General features: G+C 41.8%; 1 protein-coding gene across 1 annotated transcript; it reads left to right on the forward strand.

Moving 5' to 3' along the window:
- The first annotated feature begins 2,043 nt into the window (after positions 1-2,043).
- dnajc19 (DnaJ (Hsp40) homolog, subfamily C, member 19) lies at positions 2,044-22,133 on the forward strand. Its single transcript, XM_055645398.1, has 6 exons — positions 2,044-2,213; positions 8,638-8,689; positions 17,737-17,810; positions 20,478-20,554; positions 21,804-21,874; positions 21,956-22,133. Exons 1-6 carry the CDS (start codon positions 2,211-2,213, stop codon positions 22,024-22,026), a joined length of 348 nt encoding a protein of 115 aa, XP_055501373.1. The 5' UTR covers positions 2,044-2,210; the 3' UTR covers positions 22,027-22,133.
- The last annotated feature ends 3,678 nt before the right edge of the window (positions 22,134-25,811 follow it).

Raw genomic sequence — 25,811 nt, forward strand, 5'->3', positions numbered from 1 at the left:
TAAAAATCCACAATACAGTTATAGTCAGACGTATTGTGCAAAAAATAATGATTTTGATCATCTTGAGAGTGGATGTTTCTGGATTAATTTATGGGAATTAAACATTAAATTCCTTCCATTTGGCATTTAAATTCATGACAAAGTGAGATTTAAAAATCATGTTATATTGTGAATTCTTGTATGAATGGGATCAGTTTGTTATTTGTTATTTGGATACTTCAGCTATTTAAATTTTTTAGCCTATTCTTAAGATAAAATAGGTTTAGATCTAGTAATTGAATTTGGATAAATTTAACTGATCAGACAAATTTAATTGATTTGATGAAACTGATGAATATGAATTTTTTGTTGAGTATTTACTATTTGTTTTAGCGTTTAACTTTATCATTTCTACCTTTTTTCTAAAACTGCAAATAATAACTTGTTTCTGTTAATGCTGTTCAGTGGGTTTTTTTCTTTACATTTTAAACAGATGTCTCCGAAGAAGAAATGCAAATTGTCAATCCAAATGCCCAGGAAAAGAGACTAATTGAGACAGCATTCGTAGAGATTATCCGAATTTGGACCTCCAAATGTGATGATCTACAGGACATTCTTAATGGGAAAGTAGTGGGCTGAAAGGCATGTCATGCGTGGTTTGAAGAGCAAAAACTCTTGGTAGTTTACAATGCCAAAATAGAAAAGTTGATGAAAAACAAGGTGTACAGAGTTGCTTATTGGTTACAATCTGAGGAGTATGATGATCCTACTGATTATGATATGCCAATGTACCAGCTAGCAACTGATCTTCTCCATAAAGACTTGGTATTTTGCTATAAATTGTAATTTATTTGCCTATCTGTTACGGACTTACAGCATATAATACAATAATATTAAAGTTTTGATCTTGAGAATATCACATTTTGGAATTTTCAAGGCAGTCTCGGTGTTTATTACTATTTCTATCACAACGATCCATTTTGTAATTAGCTACAATTAGGTAACTAACTAATTATATGCTTTAATTTCAGGCCATCCAAGTAAGATGTTTCATATTTGTTTCAGAATGCTTCAATCTATAATAACTGAAACTTTCATTCAGTTCTCTTAATTTTTAAGAAAGTTATGGGCTTTTGACTGTCCTTGATCACAGCTTTTGTTAAGTCAATGGAAAAGCAATAGGGAACAAGATGCTAATTTCCGAGTATGAAAATGGCCATATCTTTTTTAATACTGAAGATATGAAAGTGAATTAGGTATCAAATTAAAGTACTTTATGCTTTACATGATGGGATAAATTACAGGCTTGATTTTTAAAATCTCAAAATTTTGTAACATTCCTATACATGGTATATGTAGGAACAGCAGATGCTGGTTTGCACCGAAGATGGACACAAAATGCTGGCGTCTCTGGAGAGAATGAGTAGGTGACGTTTCCCTTCTTCAGGCTGTTTGTACCTATGCCTCGTAGTACTTGTGTATTTGACAATAAACTCCACCTGTTTGTTACCTCAGAAGTTGAAACGTTAAATATTGTTTCCCAATAAACACATAAACGCCACCTACGGTTTTGATCCCTTACCGAGACAAGCTACCGCCGTCAGCTTTACTCTGTGTGGGAAGGAATTGCAGTTGATGCTGGTTTAAAATGCTACAGTAACTCAACTTTTTTTAAATTTCAAAATATACTTTTTTAACTCAGCTTTACTCTGCCCTCTTATTGAGTGGCGGTTGGCAGCAAAGATGATGGAGCGGAACTCGGCTCGAGCAGTTGGTTGGCAGTTGACGCACAACAGCCCGACCGTGCGAGGCGGGACTCTCGTGCACGGCCGCCTCGGGGAGGAGCCGACCAATCAGCGAGCGAGAGACAAACCGGCCGCCTCGTGAGGAGCTGACCAATCACCGATCGAGAGACGAAGGAAAACGGCCACTCAACAGCCGGTTCGGAGGAGCTGACCCAATCACTGAACAGGAGACAAAGGGAAAACGGTTCAGAGGAGCGGACCAATCACCAAGCGAGAGACAAAGCGGAACGGCCAGCCCCCGGCCGTCACAACGTTTCGCGACAGCAATTTGCCTCACGGCAAATCCCTGACTTCAGGTAGCAGGTTGCTTGATTGCAGCTTCGATCAGCACCAAAGATCCTATAGCAATTGGGGGAGATGCCACTGTACTGTCTATGTCCTTTGTAATTGAAGATAATAATAATAATAATCTGCCTTTAGTTCAATATGGTAAGTGACTGAATCCGGTATAAACATTAGTTCTGTACAATATACATTATTGTTCTGTGTAATATTGTTCTATATAACAACGTTATTTTTGTTTAGTGAAGTGCATTGAAAGCTCTCAGCTGCCGAGAGCTTGCTCATTTATGCTTCAGCACAGTTTCCAGGATAATACACGATTATTGTGCTTTTGGTTGTCTTGGTATTTAGCACATGTGTCAGCTGGCTCGCGCCAAGGTGGCCTGTCAAATGCCACAGATTGCTTGATTGTTGCCCTTCAGATTTAGGTTATTATTGTCAAGTTTGTCGATATACAGTGAAAAGTTTTGTTTTGCTTGATATCCAATAGGATCAGATAATATTATACATAAATACAATTAGCCAAACTAAAATGCAATAGGGTGATTTTACGAAAGGTCACTGGAGCGTAGATCCGCACCCATGTGACCGAAAATTTAAAGTGGAGTACATGCGATACTTCCGGTACATGTTAGTGAATGGGAAAACACGCACTTTCACACCCGTTAAAAACATCGAAAATGGCCAGTTTTTGAGTTGCAATTTACTGTGCCAGTCGGGGTGACCGTGAGGCACAGCTACCTAAATTTACAGTCCAAAAAAAAGATAGAAACTAAGGTAAATTCAAGAGGGAGCTGAAGGTGCAAAACCAGCGGAAGTGATCAGCGGACATTTGTCGTGGTGATTTAAAGATCCAAAATATCGGGAATTATCGCGTTTGCTCGCTGCATTTCATCAAAAGTAAGGCATTATTGACTTTTTTTATCTTTATTCATTTGTTATATGAAAAGTTTTAAAAGTGAAAAATCCGTCAGTAAAATTGCAAAATCGCCCATGGTTCTCAGGTGGGTTTTAACATGCAAAATGAAAACGCTTCTGAAGCTACATTTACCATTTAAATAATCGTAAACTATCAATGCGTTTTGAAATAAATTTTCCTCAGATGCAAGCTAAGGAATGGGATAATTGTCAGCTTTTAGTTGGACAAAATTAGGACATTTTATTATTTGCCAAAATCAGGATTGTTGACATCATTCCATGCTGCAGGCTTGTCTGTTATTAGATGATAAATAAATAAATAAATAAATAAATAAAAAAACGGATAAATAAATAAATAAATAATAAATAAGCAGTTTGGGTGAATGTGCAGGCTTTAAACAAGAAACATTGAGAAATATATTTTGGCAAATAATAAAATGTCCTGATTTTGTCCAACTAACAGCTGACAATTATCCCATTCCTTAGCTTGCATCTGAGGAAAATTTATTTCAAAACGCATTGATAGTTTACGATTATTTAAATGGTAAATGTAACTTCAGAAGCGTTTTCATTTTGCATGCTAAAACCCACCTGAGAACCATGGGCGATTTTGCAATTTTACTGACGGATTTTTCACTTTTAAAACTTTTCATATAACAAATGAAGAAAAATAAAAAAAGTCAATAATGCCTTACTTTTGATGAAATGCAGCGAGCAAACGCGATAATTCCCGATATTTTGGATCTTTAAATCTCCACGACAAATGTCCGCTGATCACTTCCGCTGGATTTGCACCTTCAGCTCCCTCTTGAATTTACCTTAGTTTCTATCTTTTTTTTGGACTGTAAATTTAGGTAGTTGTGCCTCACGGTCACCCTGACTGGCATAGTAAATTGCAGCTCAAAAACTGGCCGTTTTCGATGCTTTTAACGGGTGTGAAAGTACGTGTTTTCCCATTCACTAACATGTACCGGAAGTATCGCATGTACTCCACTTTAAATTTTCGGTCACGTGGGTGCGGATCTATGCTCCAGTGACCTTTCGTGAAATCACCCTATAGATAGAGCAAAGAGAAATGTTCAACCTCAGGCGCCTACAGGCTGTTGCAAAGGTGAAGGAGACCGTCATCAGAGACTTCTTATTCGCTGATGACTGCGCCCTCAACACCAGCGCAGAGCAGAAGATGCAGCACGATATAGACTGCCTCTCATGAGCCTGTGACAACTTGGGTCTCACCATCAGCACTAAAAAGACTGAAGTTATCTAGCAGCCTGCGCCTGAAAAGCACTACCAAGAGCCACACATCACCGTAAAGGGGCAGAACCCACTGGCAGTCGACAATTCACCTATCTTGGCAGCACACTCTCACGAGCACTGAACATAGATGCAGAGCTCAATAACAAGATCTTCAAGGCCAGCGCTGTCTTCGGTAGACTTCGTGAAAATGTTTGGGAGAGGAGAGGACTCTGCATTCTCACCAAGATGAAGGTCTACCGTGCAGTAGTTTTCACTACCCTCCTCTGTGCCTGTGAGACCTGGACTGTCTACAGCAGACACGCCAAGCAGCTCAACCACTTTCACTTAAGCTGTCTCCGCAGACTCCTCCACATTAGGCGGCAGGACAAAATCCCGGACTCGGAAGTCCTGCAACGGGCCGGCATCCCCAGTGTCTACAGCCTCCTTCACAAAGCCAAAGCTAGATGGGCTGGCCATGTCATCCGAATGCCAGACCGTCAGCTACCAAAACAGCTGTTGTACGGAGAACTGTGTCAAGGCAAGCGCTCAGTTGGGGGGCAGAAGAAACGCTTCAAAGACAGCCTCAAAATGTCCCTCAAAGATCTTAACATCAATCTCAATAGTTGGGAGTCGCTTGCTCGGGACTGCCCAACTTGGTGAAGCAAGATCACCACAGGAACGCGTGCAGCTGAGAAGAAGCGCACCGCAGAAGCTCAGAGGAAACGCGCCGCGCACAAGGCTCGAGCCACTTCAACTTCTACTGCAGCGCCACCCAACTGTGTCCCATATGCGGGCGAACCTTCCGGGCCTGGATCAGTCTCACCAGTCACCTCCGGACCCACAAACAAAAACACTGAAGTCATGGTCTTCTTCGATTACGAAGGACAAACAACAACAGAATGGAGAATATAGTTCTCAGCATTGTAGCATAGAGACAAAGCCCAATATCCACAATGAGGTAGAGGAGAATTGGACTGTATCCCAGCTGATTGAATGACCATTCAGACGCCTGATAACAGAGGGGAAGAAGCCTCCCCTGAGTCTGATGATGCGCCCTTTTGTTTCTATATATTTTGCCTGATGGGAGTGAGGATAAGAAGGAATGACCAGGATGGGAAAGTCTCTGATTATGTTTGCTCCTTTCCCGAAGCAGCGTGAAGTGTAGAAGGAGGCACTGATGGAGAGTCAGTATGATGGGCTGGATGGACTACATCCATAACTCTCGGTTGCTTTTCCGAAGCAGCATGAAGTGTAGGTCCTAGGTCTGCAGTGGCGCTGAAAAAGCTAGCTTTCCAGGCTAGGTAGCTAGGTCGTCTCTTCCATAGGAAGACCTTGCATCTCAGCGTGGAGAGTTAGAGCGCTGTCTCTCTCTGCTGTAGGATGGCCTCACATTCCGGAAAGGAGACCTGGAGCGCTTTTCAGCTCCGCTGTAGGACGGTCTGGTGTCACGGAGCGGAGAGCTGGATCGCTTTTCAGCTTCACTATGACCAGAGTAAACACGGTCTACCAGAGATTTCCCATCTTGTTCTCAACTGCTCAGGTGAGGTTCTTTACTAGTTTGGTCTGTGTGACACGTAGCATCTATCTCATCTTCATTTCTTCTGAAGGTTACTTTTGATTGTTGTGCTACATACTCACTGGTGCGCTGCAGTGAATTCTCTGGTTGTGAAGGGGATTCCGTATCTTTGAAATATGCTGCAGGTAGGCCCAGTTGTGTAACAGCTGCCTCCATAACATCAACCTCAGTTTGAGCAGCTTCTACTTCTTTCTGAACTTTTATAGCTTCTAGCTTGGCTTCCAGTTTTGTCTTTTATATCTTTAAATCCAGTTCTCTTTTCAGGTAAGAAGCTCTAGCTTTAGCTGCGCCTGCCTGAAAGGCCATTCTCACGTTGCGAGTTGACACGAGAGGTAACCCGAGTTAAACCTCGTGGTAATAACGTACGATTAGCGTACAGCATTCGTGGACGCAACGTAGTGCATCGTGGCGCTAACGGCAGGTACTCGTGTAACTTGTCGACTCTTGCAAAAAATCAAACATGTTTGGAATTTTCCACGAGTCAATTTTACTCTTGTGGTTAAGAATTGAAACATTTTAACTCGTTGTAATAACGTAGTGGCCCGTGCGTTTACCTTAGTGTATCATGATTCTACCGTGGGAACTCTTTAACTCAGCGGGCAGGCAGCGGCAGATTGTGGATCCCTTCAGTTTCCCAGTGACAATCATCTGCCATAACGAGAGAGAAATCATGCACTGTTATAGGTCTCCTTTGCACGTCGGATTTTCTGTTTTTCTCCACTGATTGTTGGCCCTATCTATCACCACCCCCACCTACACCCCTCTGCTTCTCGGCCGTGTATGTGACCCCTTCCCTCCCCTCTCCAGCTCCCCACTGCAAGCACGGAGATCCCAGAGACCCATAGCAACTCCAGCCCAGCCCCGCTCCAACCCCAGAGGAACACGCTCCCCGTAGGGGCAGAAGCTGATGGTGTGCAAGGTACGTCTTGTTCTTGGGGTGGCGGATGAGGGGGCGCAACTCGGGCTGTGGGCGAACTGCCACTTGTCACCGTGGCGGCCCATCGGGGAGCGGATTCCTCTGGAGTTGGAGCGGGGCTGGGCTGGAGTTGCTGTTGGCTGTTGGCCTCTGGGTTCTCCGTGCTTGCAGTGGGCCTGGGGGTCGGTGTCCCGTTGGTCCTGACGTCTCCGGCCACCCCCCTGGACAGGAGCTGAGACTGGGAACTGTACCGCCCTTGCCCCCTCCCCCTGCAACTGCAAACAACCCCACTCTCCTGCTCACCTAACCCATCCCACCCCCCCACCTTTCCCTCCCAACTCCAGTCCCGTCCCGACCCCCTGGGAAACTGAAGGGAGCGCCTGCCCCGGTGCTGCTGGCATCGTCAACGTGAAGACTGTGCAAAGCCCCCGCGCCGGTGCAATGGGCGGGGAGCTGGAGAGGGGAGGGAAGGGGTCACACACATGGCCGAGAAGCAGAGGGTTGTAGGTGGGGGTGGTGATAGATAGGGCCAACAATGAGTGGAGAAAGACAGAAACACCGACATGCAAAGGAGACCTACAACAGTGCATGATCTCTCTCGCGCAATGGCAGGTGATTGTCGCCTGCCCGCTGTTTCTGACGCTAAAGCCTTGGGATCGTTGCCCTTCGTGTTGGCGTGGAGGGGGAGGGGGGGTATTGTGCTGTTTGGTCACCCCCTGCTATCCCAGGGACAGGGAGACACAGCGGCTTTTGAGACTGGTGGGCAATCACTTCCAAAGTTCTGCCCACACAGTCAGTACACCTATCCTACACTTGTCTCCCGCACTAAGATCACCCCGCAGAGAATGATCCCAGCCTAACCCAAGAGCCGTGTCACCCCAGCCATGTCCCCCCCCCAACCTCTCTCTATCTCAACTCACGCCGGGGCACCGAAGCAACTCAGGAGGCGAACCCTGAGCTCCGTCTCACAACAATCTGATGTGCACATCCGTCCACATTCAAAGATTTAATCTCCCATCTCCAGTGTGTAGACATGGCAGTAAATTCAATTAAAACATATCAAACCTGTATGTTTCAAACAAATCATAAGTATAACTGCTCTGGCACTGGATGGTGCGCATTTTCCTTTTGTAGGTCACATCAATAGATGCGGCCGCTCTGAATTATATCTTTAAACAGGATGGAGAGGTCTTCTTTAACACTGTTGCTTATTAAAACAAATCTTCAATCAGGATTGGCTCAAGAGGAACTCGGGAGACGAACTTGGAACATCGCAGAAATGACAAGTAAACGGCAAACTTGTCATACCTGTGGGAACTCGGTTAAACACTTGATCATGCACTTGCAATCTCGTACACAACCACGAGTCTTTCACTCGGGGTACCTCTTGTCTCAACTCGCAACGTGAGAATGGCCTATGAGCACGGGCTTTGGCTAGGGCTAAGCTAGCACTGGATGCTACTAATGAGCGTCCTGATTATTTGATGAAGATAAAGATGCCACTGATCTTATTTCTAGCCCTTCCTCCGGAGCAGCAGTTTCTATGTAGTCATCATCCTTGTTCATAACCTTCATTAAGTGTTGTTTCCATTAGTGGAGCTGTTTCAGAAACAATTTTGGAACCTGAATGTTTCCTTGGGAAGCCCGAATGCTTCCTTAAATGTGTTTACTTCGTGCATCATGTTCTGGAAAAAGGAATGAAGCCTCCATTGAAGCAGATATGGCATTGCAACTGTGACATAACAGGTTGTTATAGCGGATGATAAGCTGGTTTTGTGCAGTTTGTGTTGGCTGCAAAGTGCATAATTTGGAGACATTTTTAAGACGTTTCTGTGTGATAACTGCTGTGATTTGCCCTGAGCACATGTAAGCGAAAGCCACACTTGTTTAAAGGATGTGTAATAAAGCTCTTATTCTGTTTCTAGGCAAGCACAATGGTAGCAGTTGGCCTGACAGTTGCGGCTGCAGCATTTGCAGGTTTGTATTGAAACTATTATGTTATTTAACAGTTTTAATCTCAATGGTAGATTTAGTAAGAAATGGTAGAATGGTAAGAAAGTGTGGATGTTGATTTTTCCATGACAAAAATAATGAAAAAATACATTTTCCTACACTTGCACATTTGATTCCTTATAATTATTCATTACAATCATGTTGTGGCATGAATTAACATGTTATATAGAGAGTTAAAATTGTCATAAAAAATCATGGAATAAATTGTATTTGCTTATTTGGGTTAAAGATTGTGTCTCAACTATATAACTTCAGGATTTCCCACTTTGAGCTGGATGAAACATACATAAGGTAGAGAGGGCAGTCCCGGGATGATACAGCACTGATTGATATTGTGATTGTGGAAGATTATTGGTAAAATTCACAAGATAGTCCCAGTTTACTGCTTTTTCCACAGGCCTGTAAAAGGTTGGTTAAAATTTGTATCCAATTCCTTTATACAAATGAATCGGCTCTACCAACCTGTTGACAATGCAGTTTACGTTAAGATTTCTTGTGTGTTTTCCAGTGCAGATCACAAGGATGAATGGATCTTACAATCTCAGAAGCTGCATAAGTTGGCCAGTAAAAATTGAAATGGATTGACAAGAGGTTTTGATTTTTCAATACAAAAAATAGGGCTGTCCGTCATTATTAATACAAATCAATATGATGCGATAACCTCATGCCATGGCGAAAAGACTCACAATTTGAACACGCATTCAAAAAAACAGCGTAAGGCCAAGCCAGTTTCAATTGATTGAGCAGCTAAAAGGCAAAAATATAAAAAGCAGCTATAACTGGGAGTAACTACCGTTAGTGGTATATAAAGGGAAGGCAGGCGCTAGCAGAGCGGCCATTCAGTGCGAGAAAGCAAGACAATGAAATTTCCTTGTTTTGGCTTCTTTAGTCTAAGTGCAGTTAGGGCATTGGCATGGGCTGGATGTGGGAAGTCGGGGAAACTTTATTGATGATCATCTTGATGGCACAACTCAAAGACTATTTGACATCATATTTTAACTTCCCCACTATGTACTGGAACGACCATAGGGCCAAGAGCTTAGATAGGGTGGAATATGTCACGTGTGTTCAGGAAGGTTTCCTTGGTAATTCCCATTAGAGAGAAATTAAGGCTCTGGTCAGGAAAAGGAGGCATGGAACAAGTGTAAGCAGCTGGGATCATGTGTATCCCTGGAAGAGTTTCATGAACTGAGGAGCATACCCAACAAGGAAAATGGGGGAGGGGAGGGAAGGGGGCAAAAAGGGGACAAGAAATAGCCCTTGCAGGTAATATTAAGGAAAATGCAAAGAGATTGTACAAGTACATTAAGGGAACGATGGTAGCTAGAGAGTGAATGGGACCCCTCGGAAACCAAAGCAGTCATCTCAGTGAGAAGCTACAGGAAATGGGCATGGAACAAGGTCCTCAATGAGTATTTCTCTTGTTTTTACCTTGGAGAAAGACATGAAAACAAGAGAACTTGGGATTGTCCATATGATGGTCGAGAGGGTACTAGACGTCCTAAAGTGTATGTAGGTAGATAAATCTCCCAGGCCTGAGGGATACATCCAAAGACACTCTGGTACGTTAGAGAAGAAATTGCAGGAGCCCTGGCTGAGATATACCAATTATCATTTGACACAGTTGAGGTGCCAGAGGGCTGAAAGGGAAAACCCGTGAACTATAGACCATGGAGCCTAACATCTATCGTGGGCTAGTTACTGGGGAGTATTCTGAGGGATAAGATGGGATAGACGGGGATGATTAGGGATAATCAGTATGATTTTGTATGTGGGGGTTCTATTTTACGAATCTGAGTTTTTGAAGAAGTAACCAAAAAGATTGACAGTGACTGTATGGACTTCAGCAAGGCATTTGATAAGGTTCCGCAGTGGTATTCTCTCAAAGGTTAGATTGTGTGGGAGAGGAAGAGCCAGCCGACTCCATAGAGAATTGGCTTCATGGAAGCAGAGGGTGATGGTGGAAGGTTGTATTTTCGGATTGGAGGCATCAGTGTGCCTTAGGGATGGATCGGTGCTGGGCCCATTGCTGTTTTGTGGTATATATCAACAATTTGAATGAGAATGTTCAAGGCATGATTAGTAAGTTTGCGGATGAAACTAAAGTGGGTGGTATCGTAGATAGCTAAGATGGTTATCAAAATGTACAGCAGGTTCATGGTCAGCTGTGGAAGTGGACTGAGGAATGGTCAATGGAGTTTAATGCAGATAAGAGAGGTGTTGCATTTTATGAAGTCAAAACGGCAGGATCTTCACAGTGAATGTCAGGGTCCTGGGGGAGTGTTGTGGCACAGAGGGATCTAGGAGTGCAGGTACATAGTTCCCTGAAAGTGGCATCACCGGTAGATAGGGTAGCCAATGCTTCAGTACATTTGCCTTCATCAGTCAAGATATTGAGTACAGAATATAGAAATAAGGAACTAGAGATGCCGGTTTACAAAAAAAACCCCACAAAATGTTGGAGTAACTGAGTGGGTCAGGCAGTATCTCTGGAGAACATGGATAGGTGATGTTTCGGATCAGGACCCTTCTTCAGACACTCAGGCCAGGGCCAGTGAAGCTGCTGCAGCCCTTTGCCACATTCCTGGCCACAAAAGGGCCAGGCCTACCATCTTCAACCTTCACCACTTTCACAGCGGCTTTCAGGCCGTTGCCAGGATGTAAAGGACGAATAAAACAAAGCGTTTGTTGTGTCCTTGAAGAGTGTTTATTACATTCCGATCAAGGCGAGGATCTGACACCCCACCACCTTTTATAAAGGGCACTAAAAATGGTCCAAGAGATGTTGGCAAATTGTGTCCAAAAGTAATTCTGCGTCAGGAAGCAAAAAGTAATAGTAATTACTTTACATCCTGGCAACATGTGTCCTCTGACCTTTGACTCATAGTAACACGTGATACATTTAAATATGACGTCAGTTACCATGACATCCCTTCCTTATCAAACAAAAAGGATATCCACATCATCACATTGTAAAATGAACATTCCAACACCATTTTGGATATGGCATTCATTACATTGGCAACATATCACATTCACATGTCAATACATCTCATAGTCCTCATATCTCTTGGGTGGTCTTGCCTGATGTTTTGGTCTGACCACTGCCTCTGTTTGCACTGGTACTGGATTCTGATCTGTCATGTCCTGTTCCATCAGTTCATAATCTCGATTATGGTTTTGGATAGTCTGTTCCTCAGGCTCATGCATTCTTGGCATCAGTTTCGTAGTCTTGAGTCTGATCCCCCACAGTCTCAACTTCAGTTTGCAGTGTCCCTGGACTATCACATATTTGACTCCTTCTGGCGATTGGACCATCACCGTATTCCTTTGCCTGGCCACCACTGTGAATGGTTGTGGAAAGAAGGGTGTGTCCATTTTGCTTGAACTTTCTCTCCTCACTAGCACCTCATGTCCTGGCATCACACCTGATGGTTTGTCACCTCATCTCCTGTCTGCATAGAGCTTTGATGGTTTTTTCTTTTCTGCATCATGATCTCTCACCTTGATCATTTACCATGTCAGTAACCCATGGTATCTTGGTCCAGTTTTCCTTCCAAACAACAATTCTGCCGGACTCTTCCCTGTTCTGCTGTGTGGTGCAGCTCTGTACGCTGCCACATATGATAAGGGCATCTCCTTCCAATCTTCGCCTTCTGCTTGGGCAATTCTCAACCTCTTCTCTAGAGATTGGTTCCGACGTTCCACTTCTCCATTAGCTTGCGGTCACTTTGGTGTAACTTTATGATGGTACACACCTGTTCTTCATGTAGTCAACAAACTTCTGAGAAATGAACTGAGGCCCGTTGTCTAAAGTTGAGTATTGGAGCAAAGTGGTCCTTCTGCAGTTGTACAGTGCCCTAGTGAGGCCACACCTGGAGTATTGTGTGCAGTTTTGGTCCCCTAATTTGCGGAAGGACATTCTTGCTATTGACGGAGTTCCCAGGATGGCGGAACTGTCATATGCTGAAAGAATGGAGTGGCTGGGCTTGTATACTCTGGAGTTTAGAAGGATGAGAGGAAATCTTATTGAAACATATAAGATTATTAAGTGTTTGGACACGCTAGAGGCAAGAAACATGCTCTCGATGTTGGGGGAGTCCAGAACCAGGGGCCACAGTTTAAGAATAAGAGGTAAGCCGTTTAGAACAGAGACGAGGAAACACTTTTTCTCACAGAGTTGTGAGTCTGTGGAATTCTCTGCCTGTGGGCAGTCGAGGCCAGTTCTCTGGATACTTTCAAGAGAGCTAAATAGATAGCGGAGTCAGGGGATATGGGGAGAAGGTAGGAACGGGGTACTGATTGGGGATGATCAGCCATGATCACGTTAAATGGCGGTGCTGGTTCGAAGGGCCGAATGGCCTACCCCTTCACCTATTGTCTATTGTTATCTGGTTTGCAATATCACGTTGCCACATGGAATGAATGGACTTGACTAAACTTGCTTCTGAAATGGTGAGGATTTCTAGAAGCCACTTGAAACACATGGCTCAATAAATGATTCTTAATGGTTCAATGTAAAATAATTTACCTTTATAACTAGAAACAATGTCATTGAAAAGTCTCATCTATCTGTTCAAATTCCTCTCTGGGTTATCCTCCATATCTCTGAAACTTCATCTATAAACTACAGAACTCCGCATTCCTCCAGAAACTTCTTTAATTTGCTTTAATCCATCACTGGTGTATGTAAAGTCCTTCATCAAATAGCTTGATTACACACTGCTAAACCAAGGATAACTTTCTTCGATGAGATACTTAAAGTGATTGCTACCTGTGGAGTTGCATCCTGCCAGCAAAGTGAAGCAAAAACCCCGCAAAATTATGAACCAGGGAAGCCTACAGTCTGTCTACACAATGTTCACTACAGTTCTGTGACTTTTACCTCCAGCCTTAGCTTCATTTCACTGTTTAAAAGAGGAAACATATGTGCTGCATGGTGATCCCTGTTGCTGTATCGAGGTCCGCAGACAGCTTTTCCTGGACTGCAGGAATTAGAAGTCAGATTTTATACAAATCGCACATTGCAAGGCATGGGACCCAAGTAGCCGTGATTCAGATGTGAAAGTTGAGGGTAATACAAAGGTTAGAGAGCATTAATTTCAAAGCAAGAGACCTGACAGGTAAGAAGGATGAACACAGGCGTGGATCGTAATCTGGGACTGACATATTATAGCCATTACAGAAACATGGCTGATGTAGAGACTGCATGGGCAGCTCAATGTTCCAGGGTACAAATGCTACAGATGGGATACATGGGGAGGCAAGAAAGGATGGGAAGTTGCATTTTTGATCAGGGTGTACATTTTGGCTGTACCGATGGAAAGCATTCCTGGGGGAAAATTGCCTAGTGAGGATATATGGGTGAAATTGAGAACGCCCTGACCGTCAACAGGAATTAGATGAGGAAATATGTAGGGACATCATTACTATTACATAGTAACTGGGTGTTTTTTATCATCGGAAGACTATTCCACAGTTTTCTCTTTTTGGTGACAAAGTGCAGATGTTGAGATCTTGAGCAAAAACCCAAGTACTGGAGGAACTCGGTAGAGAATCTGTAGGAATGACGAAATAATTTATATTTCGTGTCAGAACCCTTCTTCAGGTTGATTGGAGTAGGAAGGAGTGAGGGGATTAAGCTGGAAAGGAGAAGGTGGTACAAAGCCTGGCAGATGATAGGTGAATACAGCTGAGGGGGGCTTAGATTGGCCGATAGTAGATATGTTGCAAAACTTACCTTCAGCGGCGCTGCAGTTCTGTCACTGCCCGTGTGCGCGACTTTGGCGCCTTTGAGAGGGGGGCGGGTATAAAACGCCGTTTCCTCCAGGCTGTTGAAATCGATGTTGTTCAGCCTGTTTAGTTGCTGACGAAAAATCGCTGCGACATTCGTTCTCTGCAGTTATTTTTAAACTAAGTTAATTGCTATAGTAAATTAAAAATCATCTTCTAAAGTCGCGAATGCCGACAATGGGACGGATCTCACGTAGGGGACATAGGAGGCAAGGTACGCTTTTTATTTTTACATTAAAAAGTGCTTCTTAAGATCCCTTTAATCTAAATTTTAAGTTGCGAGAAGGTGACTTGGACCCCATCCGAACCGGCAGTATTTTTCCTGCCGACATGGGGTTCAATTCACTGCAACCGCAATGTTCCATATGATCGCGTTCCAGAAAAACCCACTCGCAAGATGTTTTAAATGGCCATTAATTTGCAGGTATTAAACACTAAATTCCTTTCATTTGGCCTATGAGATTTAAAAATCATATTATATTGTGAATTTTTGTGTGTATGTTATTTGGACACTTAGGCTATTTAAAAATGTTGATCTTTTCTTAAGAAATGGATAGATGTTTAGACCTAGTAATTGAATTATGGAATTAGCTACAATTGGGTAACTAACTAATTATACGCCAATTTCAGGTCATCCAAGTAAGATTGTTTCATATTTGTTTCAGAATGCTTCAATCTATAATAACTGAAAATTTCTTTCAGTTCTCTTAATTTTTAAGAAAGCTATAAGTCCTCGATCACAGCTTTTGTGTTAATGGAAAAGCAATAGGGAACAAGAAGCTAATTTCCAAGTATGAAAATGGCCATAACTTTTTTAATACTGAAGATATGAAAGTGAATTAGGTGTCAAATTAAACTTCTTTTTATGCTTTATCTGATGGGATAACTTGCAAACTTGATTTTTTTAAATCTCAAAATTTTGTAACGTTGCTACAGATAGGGTGGAGCTGAAATTGCTGAATTTGGCAGTGTGGTTTAAGTAGGTATGTTGCAAAACCTACATTAAGCGTCGCTGAAGATCTGTCCCAGCCCGTGTGTGCGATTATGGCGCCGTTTAGAGGGGGGCGGGTTTAAAACGCGATTTTCCCTAGGCTGTTCAAATCGAGCTTGTTCAGCCTACTAAGTTGCTGACGAAAAATCGCTTCGAGTTTCGCTCGCTGGAGCTATTTTTACATTTTACGGGTTTATTGAATTATTATAGTAAGTTAAAAATTAACCTCTAAACCCGCGACCGCCGACAACAGGCCGGATCTCATACAGGGGACAACGGAAGGTAGGTTGTTTATTTTTACATTAAAAAGGGCTTCTTAAGATCCCTTTATACAAAGTTTAATGTTGCGAGTAGCTAATTTGGGGCCCCATTAAATCCCGCAGTATTTTTCTGCGCATATGGGGTACAATTCTACCGCAATGTGAACGTTCTAAACCAGCGCGTTCCACAGGATCCCACTCGAAACCTGATTTAAATGGCCATTAATTTACAGCAATTGAACACTAAATTCCTTCCATTTGGCCTATGAATTAATGTAAATGAGATTTAAAAATCATGTTTTATTGTGAATTCTTTGTGAATGTTATTTGGACACTTAGGCTATTTAAAAATGTTAATCTTTTCTTAAGAAATGGATAGCTGTTTAGATCTAGTAATTGAAGTTTGGAATTAGCTACAATTGGGTAACTAACTAATTATATGCTTTAATTTCAGGTCGTCCAAGTAAGATTGTTTTATATTTGTTTCAGAATGCTTCAATCTATGATAACTGAACATTTCATTCAGTTCTCTTAATTTTTAAGAAAGTTATGGGCTTTTGACTGTCCACGATCACAGCTTTTTTGTTATGTCCATAGAAAATCAATAGGGAACAAGATGCAAATTTCCGAGTATGAAAATGGCCATAACTTTCTTAATACTTGAGATATGAAAGTGAATTAGGTGTCAAATTAAAGTACTTTATGCTTTATCTGATGGGATAAATTACAGGCTTGATTTTTAAAATCTCAAAATTTTGTAACATTGCTAGTTTAAGAGGATGAAATCTGGTTGGTGTGAAAGTTTAGATGATCAATTGGGCAGTAAACTGCAAGTACAATTTAATCCATAAAGGTGCAAGGTAAAGGATTTGGGGAGGTGCAACAAGCCAAACAGAATACATAGCAGACAGCAGAATATTGAGATGCAGAGACCAAAAGGTGACCAGAAAGACACAGGATTTTATTTTTTGAGCCAAGGCATTGAATGCAAGAGTAGGGATTGTTAAGGTCTTACTAAACACTAGTTATTATTACTGCCCAAGTACTGTATGCAATTTGGGTCAGCACAGGGTAGGAATGATGTGTTAGAACTGGAGAAAGTGCAAAGGAGGTTTAAGGATTTTGCCAGCATTGCAGATTTGTAATTCATGTTATTTTCCTTTCAGAAGAGACTTGTGGTGGACAAAATTGTAAGAGCACTAGAGTCAAGAGAGTTTTTTGTCATGTGTCCCAGATAAGACAATGAAATTCTAGCTTGCTGCAGCACAACAGAATATTGTAAGCATAATACAGAACAGTTCTGTGTGTCTATATACCATAGATATACACACATAAATAAACAGATAAAGTTCAATAGACTGTTATAGTTCAGAGTTTGTTAAAGACAATTAAAGAAGCAACTATTTCCTTTGGGAGTCAAACTATGACACTATAAATGTACCATGTTTATGTACTATACAGTATGCTATTTTTATATATTCTGTTGTGCTGGTGCAAGTACGAATTTCATTGTCCTATCTGGAACACTTGACAATAAAACACTCTTGGCTCAATTTAAAGAATCGATAAAAGAATGAAAGACAACAAATAATTTTCTTCCTCACCCAGAGGGTCATGGGGTGTGGAACTCGCTGTACCTCGGTACACGTGACAATAAACTGAACTGAAAGGGTGGTAGAGGAGTAAACCAGAGGCTTGGAAATTTGGATAATTTTCTATGATTCTACAAAAAAATAGCCCTACCTGGAACATTCACTTTCCAAAAAAATATTACTTTACATCACCATTAAAACTAATTTAACAATTCACATTTTTTCTGTCTGCATTCAACAGCTCTGGAAGGAATGTCAGTCTGTCATCTCTCAATGAAACTGAATTAGTGGTTTTTTTTTTATAATCAAATTTAATTATCTGAATATTACATCACTCATTTTTATGAAGACTGGGTTTTTGTTTTGCCCTTTTAGGCCGGTATGTTGTTCAAGCCATGAAGCATATGGAACCTGCTTTGAAAAAAACCATTCAGAATCTGCCAAAATCGGTTAGTTTGTTTTATATTGTTTAGTATTTATATTGTTTGGTTAAACTGGTTAAAATCAAAGTCTGAAGCATGTCTTTACACCAATAAAGTTTTAATCATACCAAACCCTGTCTGGGTGTACTCCTCTGTAAACACCAGATGTAAATTTGGTTCCTTGTCACCACCTTTGTAGCTAGCAGTGGACCATAGTACATCAGATCGCTGTTTCCATACCGTGTAGAGCCTGTTTCTGTACAGTTCCCAAAATCCACAAGACTGATCTGGCTGGCCTGCTATTGCAGCCTGATGAGGGAAATACAAGTGGTTCTACTTCATCTTCATTGACCTGATTCGCATTAAGATTGCTCTCAAATGCTTATGATGTTAACAAGAAAATAGATGGCATAAATGTAATGTTTATTCATTTGCAATACCCTATAAAAGCATGACAGGACGTATGTTCCAGCAGATTTGAAAATGCCTTTGATACACTTGGGTTTGAACATTCTTGATGTTTAAAAGGGTGTTAGATTAAGATGAGGCAAAATAATTTGCAGTGGTTCCAGGCAAAGAGAAAACAATGGGTTTAAATGGATGAGTCTACAAGGTTGGCAAAATTAGTGACCCAAATGGCTTATTTTCACTATAGCCATCCAATTCTTTGATATCATCTTATATGTCTTATATCATCCTACACCTGGTTGACCCGAGGCCTTTTCAGTTCCTTGAATAGTGTACCAACCTCCCCCACCCCTCTACCATTGCCTTCCTTCAACTCACTGAATATGTGCTTGCAACAAACAACTTCATCTTTGTTTTGGTGAGATGTAAATGGGAGTATGTATATTGCTATGGGAACTTATACGAGTCCAAACACCACTCACATCTTCCCCTCTCCCGCACCATTCTGCTTTCTGCAGGGACCACTCACTCTGTTTGTTGGGAGATGCAACACTTAGCCGTAGGTATCATCCCACACTACCATCTAGTGATTTAAACAACCCTTCAGGTGCATTTCCTCAAACTTCATCTACTGTATTTAGTGCTCTCACTGAAGCTTCCTCTACATTGGGGAGACTGTGTATAGCCTGAGGCATCCGTTTGCAGAGCACCTGTACTCTTTGCGCAATGGTCATCTTGAGCTTCTGGTTGCATGTTACTTCAAGTCCCTTTCCCATACCCATGTGGACCAGTTTGTCCTCGACCTTCTCCATTATCACAGTGAGTCTAAATACAAACTACAAGTACAACACCCATTCACAACACAATATGAGCATTGGGTTTTCCGGTTTCAGGTAACCGACAACCCGTGTTCTTTCCACGTTCCATCTCAGTTGTTTATATTTATCCTGGCTATTTCCCCCTGTACATTCTCAGTCCAGATGCAGGATCTTGATCTGAACCACTGACTGTCGCTTTGCCGCCACAAATGCTGCTTGATCCACCCAATTGTTTCAGCAGTATTTTTGCTCAGGATTGCAGCATTTAGTCTGTGGAGTCTGAAGTTTTCCGTCCGCCCTGTTGAGTTACTCCAGCAATTTGTCTATCTTTAGTCTTCTGTGTCGTCCTGAACAATGTCCATCTCTGTGCTATATGTAAACGGTCCATGTTTCATTTCAATTCTTCCTTCCACCCTCCCTTTCTGCTTTTTCTGATTATAATCATGTTTCTTCGTTCTCCACACCTTTGATGCCCTTTCCATCCCTGCTGTTACTTCATCTGGCCTAATCGCAACATCACTTCCCTGGCCTTTATTTCAGGGGATACATTTGCAACCAGTACATTCCACATACACCTTCAGCAACCTGGTCATTGTCTGAAGGGGTTACTCTCTCAAGGGTACTTTGGGTCACTTCTCCATCTCCAGTATTCTCTCCATTTTCATAGTACCTTCCGATGTAACCTACTCTTTCATCTGTCTCATTGCTTTCCAAGGACCCAAATACTTCTTGTGACGCAGCACTTTGCTTGTACTATTTTCAGTTTAGTAAACCACATTCCCCTCTACATTGTGAAATCAAATGCAGATTGGGTGATTTTCTTGTATTTTCCTGTAATTATTCATTCCATGTCAATTCCACCTTCTACATGGTTCCAAAGGAAGCTTAAGAAATAATGCCTCAACTTCCTATGAAGCATATTATAATTTTGTGAACTCAAAGCTGAATTGGAGGTTAAGTCATTCCAGCCCTTTCCCTCACACTGAGCATTCAGGTTATTTTCTTTTCTCAAATGGTAACCTCTGATTTCATTTGTCTCCTATTTGCAACGTCTCCAGCCAACCCTTTTGTTACTCGTTCATCTTTACCATTATTTGTATAATTAGGCACTTTTCCATCTGTCTCAAAGGTATGAGCACAAAAACTACAGCTATTAAAGGGAAAATGTTACCCTTGTCGTGTCTGTGAAATTAATATGTCCTTTTCATTATTGCTCACACCCAACCAATATTTAAAAACTGGGATCTTATTGGGCCCAGACCAGTCAAAGTGTACCATTTTATTTAAAAAGCAAACTGCTTTGTAAGAGTGTGACATCTAATGCTGCTGAATATTTTTCAAGTACTTTATTCAGCTTCTACTCACTGTTCACAAATTTATATTAAAGAATGGTGCATTGTTTTGTCAGCAATGCCGAATATGCAAAACTATTTTAGTTTTTAATCACTGCTTAGAAATGTGATTTCAGGCTTTCAGTGGATACTACAGGGGTGGATTTGAAGCCAAGATGACAAAAAGAGAGGCCACTCTGATTCTGGGAGTGAGGTAAGATGATACTTCGTATTTTATGATAAAATGTCCTGCACAAGGTGGCATTATGGTCATAGGTATTTAATACCAAAATAATCATGAAATTATCAATTTTTTTTATGGTCAGGATTAATTTGACATGCATGCTGTTTTTCATTATATAGTCCTGCAGGGAACAGTGTCACGATGTATGCTAAATAAAACCACTTGTTGCTCTTGCTTATTCACAAGCACAACATGCCCTTAGAAAAAGGAATAAATATTAACCAATGTGGGTTCAGTCTCAATCATACAGTACAGAAATGGGCCTTTCAGCTCAACCCACGCATGCCAACCAATGGTCCCCATCATAGTTAGTCCCTCCTATCCACATTTGGTCCATATCCCAATAATCTTTTCCTATCCATGCACTTGTCCGTTTTTTTTAATGCTGTTATAGTACCTACCTAACCTCTCCTCCTTGTTTCATATCAACACTACCTTCTGAGTTAAAACATTTCCCACACCTTAAACCGATGTCCTCTGGTTCTTGATTCTCCTATTGTGGGTACGTCTCTTGTGCATTCACCTATCTATTCCCCTATTGATTTTATAAACCTCTAAGATCACTCATTAGCATCCCGCACTCGAAAGTATAAAGTCCCAACCGGCCCAACTTCTCCCTATAACTCAGGCCCTCGAATCCTGGCAACATCCTCATAAATAGTCGCTGCACTATTTCCACCTGAATGACATCCTTCCTGTAGCTGGGTGACCAAAATTTAACACAATACTCCAAATGCGACCGTACCAATGCCTTGTACAACCGTAATTTAATATCCCAACACCGATTGATGGCCAATGTACCAAAACTTTCTTTACCACCCTCTCCACTTGTGCACCTCTTTCTGGGACCCGTGTACCTGTACTCCTAGACCCCTCCACTCCATAGCACTCCTCAGTGCCCTATCATTCATTGTGAAGATCCTACCTTTATTGATTTCCCAAAATGCAACACCTCACTTATTTGCATAAAACTCAATTTCCCATTCCTCAGCCCACTTGCCTAGCTGATCAAGATTCCGTTGTATTTTTTGATAACCATCTTCACCGTCTATGACAACATCCTGAATGCTTTTACATACACATTGACAATTCACGTGGTGCATTTTATATAATAGCAACATTTAGATAATTCTGCATCGTATTAATAAATTGTCATGCGGTTACTGACAAGACAGAAAAAGGGTTGTAGTCCTTAACAGGATTTTAAATTTCTTAACAGCCCCACAGCTAACAAAATTAAGATCCGGGAGGCACATAGGAGGATCATGGTACTTAACCACCCAGATAAAGGTGAGGATATACTTTGAAAACCAAACAAATTCTCAATTTTTTATTGTATTTTAAAGTACTTAATCATTATTTATTTGGCAGGTGGATCTCCTTATCTTGCATCCAAAATCAATGAAGCTAAAGATTTCTTGGATACTCAGAACAAAAAGTAATCTTGTCCAAATGGCAAACTACGATCCCTTTACATAAATGGAATAAATTAGTTTGTTATTGAAGAAGTTTATTAAATAATTTATTCAATAAATCATTTATGAAGTGATATGTGTTGGCAGGTTAAAACTTGTCCCTTCTAATTACATTCACCTATTTCATTTAAAATAGCAACACTTGACAGAATTATTATGTAAAATGATTGTCAATTGTCAATATGGCCAAAGGATAATATTCCCATTTGTATAGAAAAGGTGACTCATTATGCAAGTGTATCAAATTTTTAAAAAGGATTGTTTTTTACTCTTCTGTCTTATTGGTGTAACAGGCAAGAAGAGGTCCCCCACGGCAAAGTTCTTTTCAAACTCTTTTTTTATGCAATGTGCCTCTGCAAAAAGTGAAATTACACAAAATTGGTGTCAAATTATTAAGTGCTCTCCAATTTATCTTCAAGAGTTAAACATCCGATGGAACATCCAAGAATACAATGAATTAGCAAAGAAACTTGCAGAAATATGAAATACATTCTATTTCATAGTTTAGCAAACACATGGTAAAATTGTGCATTGATAAAGAAAGAATGCAACAAGGAATTTATCAATCGTTAAATTGTGTAAAAAACAAGACTGAACCCCCAGAGACTGCATTGTTTTACTGAGTTGAAGAATGGAGGAGTGAAAAATGTGTAAATACCATATATCCGCTTTCAGGAGAATACAGGTGCACAACCTTTTATCCAGAGTTCCGGAAACCGAAAAACTCCGAAAACCGGCCATTTTTTCCAGATGTCGTCTGCGCACCAAAGCTCGCGTTTGGCGCCAAACTTGACCCGAAACGACCCACGGTCAACCCAGGTCTGTACTACTGTAGCGGCTGCCTCCTCCCCGGAGACCGGGAGACGCTTAAACATCTGTAAATCATTGCTTAAATGTTAGTCAGTTAGTTTGGAGGGCTTTTATGTGAAGGGGTAAACTTTAATTCTTAGTCCCCTACCTGGTCGGAGAGGCGGGGAGCGGTCAATGCCTTACCGGGTCGCCGTGCAGTAAGCTCCGCAGCGCTGTGGCCAGTGGGGCTGCGGGCGGCGCCGGTTGTAGCTCCGACCCCGGCAACTCTACCCCTGGCTGCGAGGCGCTCCAAATCCAGCGCCCGCGGCCGGACGCCCCAGCTCCGCGAATGTCGGGAGTCGGCGGCGTCGCAGCGCTGGGATACCAGCGGGGAGCGGGCAATGCCTTACCGGGTCGCCGTGCGGCAAGCTCAGGAGCGCTGTGGCCGCCGACTCCCAACATTCGCGGAGCGTCGCTAGATTTGGAGCCGCGCATCCAGGGGTAGAGCTGCCGGGGTCGGAGCTCCAACTGGCGCCGCCCGCGGCCGGACGGAGCCCCCAGCTCCGCGAGGTTGGGAGTCGCCGACCAGGTAGGGGACTAAGAATTAAAGTTTCCCCCTTCACCCCTACTCCACCACCACCACCACATAAAATCCCTCCAAACTAACTGACTAACATTTATGCAATGATTCTCCCGGTCTCCGGGGAGGAGGCAGCTGCTCCAGACTTTTCAAGCCGCCCGCGCTACCTACCTAATCTACGCTAAAAATCTTCCATTCGGAAATCCGAAAATGTCCGAAATCCGACAAGTGTCTGGTCCCAAGGCTTTCGGATAAAAGGTTGTGCACCTGTACTTGCCTTGGATTCAGGACAAATCAGTTTAGTGTTAGATAGATTCATTAAAGCTGAAAACAAATATTGATGGATTAAACTGCATAATGTTTAAAATTCACTAAGGTGACCCCGCTCTTTATTCTAATTCTTCATTCTACTTCCAGTCACCTTTGACCTCCAACTGCAGCCACCACTCCTCCTGCCATCAATGGAGCTCAATGCAATGAAAACTCACCCAATTCAAACTTGCCCTGAAAGTGCACTTTCAGATAAAAAGCATTTCATGCACTATTTTTTCCTTCAGACTGAGCAGCTACTGTGTTTTGTTTTAATGGTCTGAGAATAACTTTCTACGATTTATATCAAATTGCTGGTACAACTTGCACTTTGATCACTTTTTTTTGTTCTTTCCTTCCTTCCTCTCATTTTAACCAGCATATCCCAGTTTGAACCTAAAATGTTAACTATCACCTCCACATCTACTGTTTTTCCTGTTGAATTCTTTTCAATCTTTTCTGTCTCATTGACCTAATAAAATTCCTATGGGGTCTGATAGACCAGTGAAAAAATTGAGGATTTGCAGAACCGACTTAATGTTAAAGTTTAGTTCCACAGATAGTCTTGAATGCCAACACCCTTAGTTTCATCACTGATATATTTTTGATTATCAGATGAGCATATCTATTGAATTCCTGGATTTATTGGTCACTTACCTGAATTTAGTTCAGCCAGATCTGGAAAGCCAACCTTACTTGGCCAGGATGCCTATGCAAGCATGGTTTTATGTGAGCCAAGAGTGATGTTGTACATACACTTACACTGTATACACACCTGGCATAATGTCAATCTCAGTTTTGCCTATTAAAGTTTTCAAATGCAAAATAGGCATTTGAAAAGGAATACATTTTAAATGAAGAAACACGAACACATTTTAAAACTTTTTTTTAAATTGCAACAAATCAGAAAGGAACTTTTGTTCTTCCCCCAATCCCGAGAAATCAATTGACTTCACTATCGCAACACTTAAGAAACATTTAGACAGGTACATGGATAGGAAAGGTTTAGAGGGATATGGGCCAAATGGAGGAAAGTTGGACTAGTGTAGATGAGACTTGTTGGCCAGTGTGGGCAAGTTGGCCACAAGGGCCCGTTTCCAGACAGTAAGACCGACTTAAATTCTGCAGGTCAAACCTGATGTAGAATGCAGGATCAAATGTCCAAGAATAAATGATGGGGCAATAATAAATAAGGGTACACAGCCTCAACATGCGCCAAAGTCTTTACATCCCAAAATAGCAGTTTATAGATCAACTACGAAAATGAGCAATGGCAGATGGATTTTAAGGTGGTGGACTTTGGGAGGTCAAATGCAAGGAGGAAGTATAAGTGAATTACAAGACCATTAACATTTATGTACGGGGGGAGCTCGAAGTCTAGGTCCATAGCTCCCTGAAAATGGCAATATAAAGTACATAGTGCACTTGATATGCTTGCTTTCATCAGTTGAAGCATTGAGTACGTCAGGAAGTAATATTGCAGTTTTATGACTGTTAGGCTGCATTTAGAGTATTGGGTGCAGTTCTGGTCAACCCCATTACAGGAAGAATGTGCAGTCTTTGAGATGACACAACAACAGTTTACCAGAAGCCTGTCTGGATTAGAGGGTATTACGAGAGGTTGGACAAACTTGTTTCTTTTTACCTCTGGTGGACGGAGGTAAAGGGGAGACGTGATAGAAGAAATGAAATTGAGGTGCAGATGGGGCCGTCAAAAAAAAACCACACACACACAAAATGTAAAAGACTAGAGTACATAGCTTAAAGTTTAAAAGATAGGTGCAGGACAAGTTTTATTTTTTACAGATAGTTGCAAGTGTGCAAAACATGCTGTCAGGGGTAGTGGCAGGGACAGATATGATAGTGGCATCTAAGAAGCTTTTAGATAGGCACATGGATATGCAGGGAATGGCAGAATATGAATCCTGTGCAAGCAAAGGAAATTAGTTTATCTTGCCACCATGTTCAGCACAGGCAGTGTGGGGCAAAGGGCCAGTTCCTGTTCTGTACTGCACTAAATGCTTTTAAAGCTGCGAATGAGCATTTCAGCATGAACTCTCAAACGTTTTACCTA

The sequence above is a fragment of the Leucoraja erinacea genome, chromosome 14 (assembly GCF_028641065.1).
Source record: "Leucoraja erinacea ecotype New England chromosome 14, Leri_hhj_1, whole genome shotgun sequence".
NCBI lineage: Eukaryota > Metazoa > Chordata > Chondrichthyes > Rajiformes > Rajidae > Leucoraja > Leucoraja erinaceus.

Coding starts and splice junctions, on each gene's coding strand:
- dnajc19 (XM_055645398.1), top strand. Junction 20,555..21,803: donor ACTCTGATTCTGGGAGTGAG/GTAAGATGATAC, acceptor ATTTCTTAACAG/CCCCACAGCTAACAAAATTA. Junction 21,875..21,955: donor ACTTAACCACCCAGATAAAG/GTGAGGATATAC, acceptor TTTATTTGGCAG/GTGGATCTCCTTATCTTGCA.